Source organism: Malaclemys terrapin, chromosome 12 (assembly GCF_027887155.1).
Source record: "Malaclemys terrapin pileata isolate rMalTer1 chromosome 12, rMalTer1.hap1, whole genome shotgun sequence".
NCBI classification, from domain to species: domain Eukaryota; kingdom Metazoa; phylum Chordata; order Testudines; family Emydidae; genus Malaclemys; species Malaclemys terrapin.
In genome coordinates, this window is record NC_071516.1 from 12482243 (window position 1) to 12492491 (window position 10249).

Sequence of the window (10249 nt, forward strand, 5' to 3'; positions counted from 1 at the left end):
TCCCACATCAGGTGCATTCACCCCCTCCCATGCCATTTTTCTCCCTCCCCAACTCTGCCCCACTCTGCTTTTTCTTTTGTCCAAAATACATTTAAAAAGTCTCCTTTTGTGTAAAAACATGCCCAAGAGTACATTGTTTGGATGGTTTTAATGAAAAGCCACCTTTACCCAAAAAAGGGGTGATTATTTTTGCATGGCATTTTGCAAACGGGTTAACTGAGGCCCAAGGAGGTTAAGTGACTTGTCCATGGTCGTACTGAATCTGTGGCAGAGTCCCGATACCAGGTACCATGCTCCTAACAAGAGATCATAGGCCCAGCTGGTATAAATCAGTGTAACTCCATTGACTTGGATGGAGTTATACTGTCTTACACCAACTTGGCCTCACATTTCCCCCTTCCCCCCCCCCCCCCCCACGATGGCCACTGCTATATCCCTGAGAGTTTAGCAAAATGCTTCACTTCTCTGAAGCCCATTTAACAGGCCAAGTTTTATAGTTAACTGCTAGTTTGTCTAGATTTATTGTCTTTTTTTTAAATCGGAGAAGCTTCCAGATTTCAATTTAAAAGTGTTTTGTTCTCATTCGTTTTGCATTTATGGAGCATGGTATTTGTTGGGTGGAGAGAAGTTGAGACCATAATCTGGCATGGTTGACTACGTTTCTAAATTTCAAACCATTGCTTTTTCTTTTTTTAAAAACATTTTCATCTGCTGATACTAAACATTTTGATCATTCAGAATGTAAATTGCATTACCCATAGATACTGATGGGTTTGGGTATATACATATACAAATCAGGTTTTGAATGATTCAGATACAAAATTATTTTCTGGTTCATACCCTTAATGACATATTTTCCCATTTTCTGTAATTGCTTAAATGTTATATAGTTTACATACCCAAGCATTTAATAGCAACGTTCTATGCAGGGAGAGGGTATGGTGCAGAGGAGGAGAATCACAAACAATTAAAATACCGTTGTTACAATTGATTGGAATGTTTTTCTTTCAGTGCATCATGTTAAGTAGTGGCATCAGAAGCCGATTCCCTGGAGAATCGTGGGGTAGAGTTGAAGGGGGCAAGAGGAGAGGGAGGGAAATTCCTAGTGCTACATTCCAGCAGATCCGAACCTGATGTCCTTGCTCTAGCAGGACTCCCTGTAATGGGGTGGCCTGCTTCAGGTCATTCCTAAACACATAGCCAAGAGATAGTTAAAGGTTTTCCAGGCTGTGTGACCTCACCTAGCAAGCTCTGAAGGCCATCTGTTAACCAGCCCCTAGCTCTATTTGTTTTGCAAGGAAGCAGAGTCTATAAAGAGTTTAATTACACCATAGAAGTGGTTTTCTTTTTGCTAAACAAATATTTGCAGCCTATTCAGGGTGACCAAGCATGCAAAGGGAAAAAAGTGGGCGACTTGCCATGCGTGTGGACTGGAAGGCATGAAGGGAGCACTTTGGTGAGGAGGATAGCAGGGTTTCAGCAGCTGGGCGAAGCACCACTTCCTCCCTCTTCCCCATTCCTGAAGCCCTACAAGCCATTCCAACAAGTCTAGAAAACTCTTCCCAAAGCATCCTGAATTCCATACCAGCGCCTTTGCTTCCCTTCCCCCTGGAGCTGGGGAATAGACATGCACCCTCTTACTCCAGTACATGAACCAACCTCTAAGTCATGGGGATTAGGAAAAAACTTTCCCAGAAGCCACTTATTGTTTGGAATTCTTTGACTTTAAGTATATTTCAATAATGGGTGGGCAACTGACTTATTCGGTGATTAGTTTTCTCCCATGAACACAACCCCTCCTCACGGTGGGAATGATTAGAGGCCCAGGACATTTGCATGTCGTTTTCTGGACAGTGAGAATACAGGAAATGAGAGAATATTTGTAAAAAAAAAAGTTTATTTCACTGATTTAAAGAACTGGCTGTGCAAAACATCTAGAAATCACCGGAATATGAGACATAAAATAAAAATATTTTAAATATGCATTTGTAATACAAAATAATCTTTCACTCTGGTAAGTAATCTTTCCAAATATTTTTAAAGATAGAAAATATAGCTAGATAATACATATATACAGCTTACAGGGTTTTTTTCTTTATTGTAACTGACACCACTAAGGTAAAAACAAATTCATCTGGGTCTTTAATGCTCATTATAACAGAAACAGACATTCTCTAAAACATTGGAGTCTGTGTTTTCAGAATTGCACATGCAAAAATGTATCCAAGTAATCTGTACATGTGATTGCGTGCAGAATTATACTAATTATGCATGCAAATGATCTTTCAGATGTCTTAAGGGTCATTTGCACATGTAAATCTAAACCCATGGGCCGCAAGTTACCTCTGGGATGTCCAGGAGTTCCAGCTGACTAACAACCTTGATTTTCCTTTTTAGAATGAAAATTGTTATATTTTTCAGCATTGCCCCCTACCTATCAATGTATTAGTGTGCTTACAGTAAAGTGTGCTTGTCATCTTCATTATGTGTGGATTCAGAACTGTTTTGATCAGTTACAGCTGTTTTATCCTTTGCTCCAGTGCAAGAACTTCTCTTTCTATTTCATAAGGGAGGTCAGCATTAACTTGCTCTTCAAAATATTTCTTGATTTCCATTACCTCTTTTTCCCAGAACTCTTTGGAGACATCAAACAGTTCTGTCATGTCAATGCCTTCTAGGCCCTTCAGGTTCAAGGCTGCGTCAGCAGGGATGTAGCCTATAGCAGTTCGCTTGGCATCAGCCTCTCCACGGATTCTGTTGAACATCCATTCCAGCACACGGGAGTTCTCCCCATAACCAGGCCACAGGAATTTTCCTTGCTTGTCTTTTCGGAACCAGTTCACATGGAAGATCTTGGGCAGTTTTGCAGCTGGGCGATGTGCCATGCTAAGCCAGTGGGCAAGGTATTTGCCAAAGTTGTAGCCAAAGAAAGGCCGCATGGCAAAGGGGTCGTGCATAATTATTTTTCCTGTTAAAAGAATGTACATAGAAAGTAAGATAATGCCTAGCCTCATACAACATTTTAACCTGTCAGCAAGAAGAGCTTTAAGAATCTGGTTAAGCATTATCCCCAATCTACAAATGGGGAAACTGAGGCAAAAATTGATTCAGAGCCTGAATTTCAGAGGCGCTAAGCATGGTCAATTCCAGTTTAAGTAAATGGACGGTGCGGATGGTCAGAACTCTGAAAATTCATCCCTGGGCATCCCAAAACTAGCTTGCATTGCCCATTCAACATGTGCTCTGTAGCAAAACAGAAGACTTCAGTGACTTGTCCAAGATCACACAATGGCTCAGTATCAAGTCTTTCAACTCAGACTCCGGCATCCTGTTGGCCACACTGTGTCCTTGCTCCATATTACCCACATGGAGTTGTTTTACTGGGTGTTGAATTTTAGGTTAGAATTTTTTTTTAGCTCCAAGCAGAATATTTTGTATTTTGAAAACTGCACAAGTCACAAAATTAACTCCCAAGAAGCAGACTTTACTGTATAGTAATGTACGGTGATCACTGCTGGGAATCCACAAAGGACTACTTTTAATATGGAAAGGCAAATGAGATTTTGAGTTACCTTTGTGCTCAGCAGCTGCAGTTGCTTCAGATCTCATAGCTGCTCCTATAAATACGCCATGCTGCCAGCTAAAGGCCTCATAGACTAGAGGCACACCTGTAGAGAGCAAAATAGCTTCACTAATTAAAGGTCCAAACATCTTTGCTATAACAGCTTTAGCTACCTGAAGTACAGCAGTATGCATGTTACCATAGAATTCAGTCCCTCTTTTTCCTGTTATATAATTCAGTTCATTTTTTCCCCTCTCTCTTATTGGAAAATAATTTAGGTCAGAATTCTCTCTTTCTCTCTGGCCCAATGAATCTTAAAGTAGTTGAAGCTGTTCCACTCTGTATAAATACTTTGAGTCTGTGAGCAAGAGAGAGAGAGAAAGAGAGACTGATACTGTAGTCTGGTGGTTACGGCACCCACCTAAAAGGTGGGAGATCTAGGGTCCAGTCCCCCTACTCCAATCACTTTTTAATTAACTATCCAAACTGAACAACTTCAATTGGAGAGCTTGAGGAAGCGCCACCTTAGAATATTCCATAGCTCAGTGCTTGGAGTGCTCCCTTCAGAGGTGGGAGACCCCGACACAAATCATTTCTCCCAATCAAGCAGAGGAGGGAATCAAACCTAGGTGTCCTACATCCCAGGTGAGTGCTCTAGCCATAGGGCTAAAAGCCATCATGTGGGCATCTCTTGCTCTTGTGGCCAGATTTTGAATGGAACTTGGTACAGTAGGCAGCCTCAGTTCCCCATCTATAAGATGGGGATAATACTTCATTTCTCCCACCCTTTCTCAGTCTGGACTATCTAAATTGTAAGCCCAGGCTCTGAGGCATGGACTGTATCTTGCTATGTATCTGTCCCATGCCTAGCACAATGGGGCCCTGATCTTTGTTGGGGCCCCTAGGTGTTAACATAATACAGATAACTATAAAGTGTTGGGCCCCCCAAAATCATAGGCCGCTTCTTAAAATGTGGTTTACTAATCTAGTTATTTTGCTGCTCTCGCTGCTCAGAGACACCACAGTAGCAAAAACCATATTTAAACCCAACTGTTGCCAGCACAGTTTTAGGCATACAGTGGCTAGGGCTTTGGTCTTGATACACATTATTGCAGCTCTTACCAGCAGGTCTACGGCCTCCAAATATTATACCCTCAATCGGCACTCCTTCTGGAGATTCCCAGGCAGGGTCAATGATTGGACACTGGCTGGCAGGGGTGCAGAATCGAGAATTGGGATGGGCACAAGTCTCCCCTGTACAGACCAAAATATTTCATGATTGCAGAGTTAATGTGAAATGTGATGAGAAATTTAAAAAGTCCCCCAAACATGCAGAGTTACCATTCCCTGGAGTCCACTTCTTGTTCTTCCATGAAGTCAGTGTCACTCCTGGTGCAAGTGGTTCATCAATGCCTTCCCAGTATATGCCTCCATCGCTGGTTTCTGCTACATTGGTGAAGATAGTATTCTTGTGTATGGTCTTTATGGCATTGGGGTTTGTTTTTACTGATGTCCCAGGAGCAACTCCAAAAAATCCATTTTCTGGATTGATTGCCCTTAAATTACCTGGAATTTAAGAGATACCAAACGATACAAAACCCAACTTACAATTTTTGCTCTCGGCAGACTAGGGTCCAGATCCTGCTGCCATCAAAGTCAGAGGGAAGTGGCCACGGACTTTAATGAGAGCAGGACTGGTCCCTAGAGCAATTCAGCCTTAAAGTAAGAAGAGTTACCTTGCTCATCGAATTTCATCCAGGCAATATCATCCCCAACACACTCAATTTTCCATCCTGGCAGAGTTGGGTTCATCATAGCCAAGTTAGTTTTTCCACATGCGCTGGGGAATGCCGCGGTAAAGTACTTCTTCTCACCCTCTGGGTTTGTGATACCCAGGATCTATTGAAAAATAAATGTCTCTGTTTAATATGCTTATTTTTCCTGCACTTGTGTTATTACCAGTAAATGGCAATAATAAAACATGCTGAATTTGCTGCAGATAGAATTTTCTTTGACAAAGTGTCCCCTCATGGAATACATGTGAGCAGGTCGCAGGTTTTTCAAATTTATTCACACATTTACTCAAACTTTATTATTATTGTGTTACATAGTGCACCCAATGAGCTTAGAGATGAAAGGGAAAAGGGAGATGGGGCAGTAGTTGGAGTGGCAAGTGGGGTGGCAAGTAGGAATGACTAGCGCATACTTTTATTGTGAAGTGAAAGAGCCAGAGGAGAGTGAGAGGCTAAGGAGAGGAGATGGGGAGGGAGGGAGAGTGAGTGTGAGGGAGATCAATTTACTTTACTTTATAGATTAAAAATATTCAGACTTTGAATATTTTTGTGTTGCTGAGCTGTGATGGATAATCAGGTAAGCCACATGGTATTTTTCAGTTCCCTGAGTGGGTCAACCTGGCATAAATACTTGTATGAATGAATGTAAAATGTCTTTGCCGTGAATACTCAAGTGCGTACCTAGCAAATTCACTTTGCAGGACCATTTTAGTGAAACTTGATTGCCCAAATGAGAGTGGAAAGTGAACACAGGAAGGGCATGAACATAGGCAAATGCAATTCATTTGAAAAAGCAAGTGAATATTTTCAGGAGTTTTTTTCAGGTCTTTAATATTAAAAGCAGACAATTTTACAAACTATGGACCCTATCCTGCAAGCTGTTGTATGCATGTAGACCCGTATTCCCATGTGTATCCTTATTGAAGTGAATGGGATCTGCACAGGCACTGAGGTCTGCCTGTATGGAACATAATTCAGGATCAGAGCCTAGACAAGCAGATGGAAATCTTGCTTAGATCCCTATTTTTATATTTTCTTCTATAAAATGCTTATTGATCAACAACACAAGTACTTCCCTGTTTCTACATAAGCTGGTTGTATGATATGTATATCTCACATCACAGTAATATTCATGCCAGACAGTAATTCCACTAATACTGTATCAAGTCATGGCATAGTCACGCTGAGCTGTTTTGAGGTTTAATTGCTTTAAAAAATGCACTTATGATTTTAACGGCTCTTACCAGCATGTGCTCAGCAAGCCAGCCCTCTTCCTTGGCAATTCTGCTGGCAATCCTGAGGGCAAAGCACTTTTTCCCCAGCAAGGAGTTTCCTCCATAACCACTGCCAAATGAGATGATTTCTCTGCGATCAGGAATCTGAGCAATCAGAGTCAAATCTGGGTTGCAGGGCCAATTGTTTACTAGTGGTTCTGCAAAACACAATGCACTACTCGTGAATATAGGAATTGCCAGATTGGGTCAGACCCAAGGTTCATCTAGTCAGCGTCCTGTGTCTGACACTAGCCAGTACCAGGTGCTTCAGAAACCCTGTAGCGGGCATCTGTGCAATAATCTGCCCCCTAGAAAGGCCTTAAATCCTAATTCCTTCACCTGGGACTTGACCTGCTTTTCTTGCACAATCCAAAACCTCCTGTTGATTTCACTGGCAGTTTTCAGTGTGCCAAGGATACAAGGTAGGTGCAACACATATGTCTGAGAATTAGCCAAAGTTAATGGTTAATACGATTACTTACTTTTTAGTGGGAAAGGGCACCCAACCGAATGAAGGCATTTTACAAACTCTCCATTCCCTAGGGCTTCCAAGACGTCTGTTCCCATCCGGGTCATGATTCTCATACTGGCCACCACGTACGGTGAATCTGTCAGCTCAATACCAATCTTGCATAAAGGAGACCCAATGGGCCCCATACTAAAGGGGATGACATACATTGTACGTCCTGTAAAGTAGGAGCAGAGCCACGTGAGTGAGATGTGACCAAGAAGACAACAGTGTATTGTTAGAATAATCATTAAAAAGTGCATTGTCCCTTTACATTTTCTCATTTCCTTAAAAGCTCTCCACCTTTTGCGAGGTGGTTCCAGAGGATATTTATAGATTTGAAATGTTCCTTTTTGTCAGGTTATGTAATAAAAGGTTTTGTTTTTAACTACTAGTAGTTTTCTGTGTTTTTAAATGATAAAAGCTGCTGTGCTGTGTGTAGGTAGAATTGTCTAGCAGTCTCAGAAGGAGCAAGGGGCCAAATTCTCTACTAGTGTAAACTGGGGGAATTCTATTGAAGAGAATTTGACCCAAGGAGTCAGGATTCCTGGGTTCTTTCCTCAATTTTCCATCTACTGCTGACTCTCTGTTGATTTCAGGAAAGTCACCCAAGCTTTAGTTGCCCTTCTTTAAAATGGGTAGTAGAATGACCGCATATATGTATGCAGAGCTCTGAGACTGAACGGCCTGAGGAAATGGATTAGGTGCCTAACCTTATGTGCCAAAGTTTGTAAATCTTAGCCAAATGTGTTTGTATTTTTAGATTATTATTTATTATTACTGGTGTTTGTATTATTATGAAAGTGTCATGTGAATTTTCTTTTTACCTTTCATGCACCCCGGGAATCTGACATTGAAGGCTTTCTCAAAATCTTCTTCTGACATCCAGTGACCCAGCTGGCTAGTTCCAGTTTTAGGGATTGGAATGGTATCTCTCTGCTCCTGAGTGATAATGACTGTTTTGCTTTCAATTCTTGCCACATCCCTTGGATCAGTGAGAGCCAACCAACTATTTAAAAAAAAAATCAGGAAATTGTGTTTTGGTCGTTAAAAAGTGGTAAGTAGAGTACATTTAATCCTTCCCCAGAGGGAAGGCACAATAGGATAAAATGCATTATAGTGGGTAAGGTGACAGAACCCATAACGTCCAAATATCTTTCCAGACAGCCACAGCTTATTCAGATAAAGGATCGGTGGAATGTATTCTCTCATACAAAATAGCTACAAATATTGCAGAATGAACTGACGGTGTCATGGCTTTAGAAGTTTAGCTGTAGTATAGTTACATGTTAATCTCCCTTGACCTCAGCTTCACCAACAGTCAAATGGGATTAATAACTCATCAGGAGTTATAAGACTTGACTCTATTCTTATTTACACCAGTATAAATTGAGAGTTTTGCCAGTTTTACACAGAAACCAATAGAGCGACTCCTGGCTAAAGCAGGGACCCTGTAAACACTTTGCATACAGGTGTAAGTGTTTGCAGGATCAGGACCTAAGTGAGATCAGAATCTAACCTATTGTGTTGGCAAAGCATTTTGAAGACTTAAGGTCCTACACAAGTCACATGATATGGTTTCTGTTCCTGAACTGGATGATTTATGTAATAGAAAAATGAATTGTAAACTGTGAATATTCCAATTGAATAATACCGTTTAAATCAGCATTGGGTGAATATTCAAGGATAAAGTGCGCTTTTCCTGAGTACTCAAATGCTCAGGGAAAGTAAACACTAAAGGGTTTTGAACACAGTTGAAATGAAATGCCCTTTTAAATATAAACGTTCATGGGAAATTATATACCACAATTCTCTCAGATCTAACCCTGACTTTCTTTTACATTTGTCTGTTACTTACCAGTTCTCATACTTCGTCAGCTTCTTGATCATGCCTTGTTCTACCATGATATCCAGAATGTTTTTGTTCTCTTCTTCTGAGCCATCACAGATATGAATTCTAGCAGGTTGGCATAGCTTGGCATTGCTTTCAATGAAGTATCTCACTTCCTGAGACAGGCTCTTCAGATCCCCCTGGATGAGTCGTGGGGTTATGTTCAGTCGAGTCTTCAGCTGGGGAGTCATTATTTGTAGGCTGCAGTGGATATTGTCTGCAATCAAAGATCAAACATTTGGCCTGTTAGCACATTACCCAACAATTCCTAATGGAAGGAATATGCTTTTCTAAAAACACATTCAGTAATAAAAAGAATGTGTAATAATTGTGTGCTTATGGTAATAAATCTAAATCAAACCTGTGCATAAATATGGAATTTAAAGCTCTAGAAGAATGCATAAAATTTATATATAGAAACTCCACTTACTGTCCTGTAAAAGCGTTCAGAGAGGATTTCACTGCTTCTTCTACCTGTTCGGATTTTGCCTACTTTGGTCTATTCTTGTGATCATTTACTTCCAAGGAGGAATCCTCCTCTCTTAAATACTCCTCTCATGCTGGAGTCCTTCCCACCAGCTGAGGTGAAGCAGGCTTGTCCCCTATGTCATCACAGGATGGCTCTAGGAACAGTGCCGTGGACAGTTATCGTCATGAACAATTGACAAGAAGCCGTGAAGAGGTAATTATTTAACAGGCTTGATTAATGAATGCTCAAAGCCGAGATTCTCAGCCCTTGGATTTGCTGTTTTAAGCAATTACAAAACTTGTTGGTTTGGTCAATCTTTGAACTAGTTCTGCTCTGATGCAAAAAGTGTTGTAACTCCTCAATGTGTGGGAAAGGTTGTGCGCAATGAGGGGCTGGAACTAGAACACCAAGGGTAGTAAAGCATAATAGACAGCCTGGCACATCTCGTATGTGTGTGCCGGCTAGTTGGCTGTGAACTGGTGCCTCATTCAAAGTGTGTTTACTCACCTTGGAAACACTGCCTGATGTGGGGATAAAGTGCAGCTTTGAGCAGCAATAGCAGGGGAATAAAAGAGCGCATTTCACATTCTAGTCACATATCAATGTACCTGGAGGTTTTAAGTTTGTGCATGAAGTTCTGAAAAGCTATGCCCAAATCATTCTTGCTGATGAATTTCCTATAGTGTTAGATATAAGCAAAACCTCTGTCTCTCTAAGCCGGGGGCTTTTCATGTGTACAGAACAGGTAGTCT

General features: G+C 41.1%; 1 protein-coding gene across 1 annotated transcript; it reads right to left on the reverse strand.

Annotated features, from left to right (window-relative positions):
* Positions 1 to 1886: 1886 nt before the first annotated feature.
* On the reverse strand, positions 1887 to 9624 carry PCK1 (phosphoenolpyruvate carboxykinase 1). The gene is made up of 10 exons (XM_054046281.1): positions 9459 to 9624; positions 8996 to 9245; positions 7965 to 8146; positions 7112 to 7315; positions 6600 to 6787; positions 5299 to 5461; positions 4904 to 5128; positions 4685 to 4816; positions 3573 to 3668; positions 1887 to 2968 (listed from the first exon to the last, which is right to left on the reverse strand). The coding sequence occupies exons 2-10, from the start codon at positions 9217 to 9219 to the stop codon at positions 2514 to 2516; spliced, it is 1869 nt and encodes a 622-aa protein (XP_053902256.1). The 5' UTR covers positions 9220 to 9245; positions 9459 to 9624; the 3' UTR covers positions 1887 to 2513.
* Between the last annotated feature and the right edge of the window lie 625 nt (positions 9625 to 10249).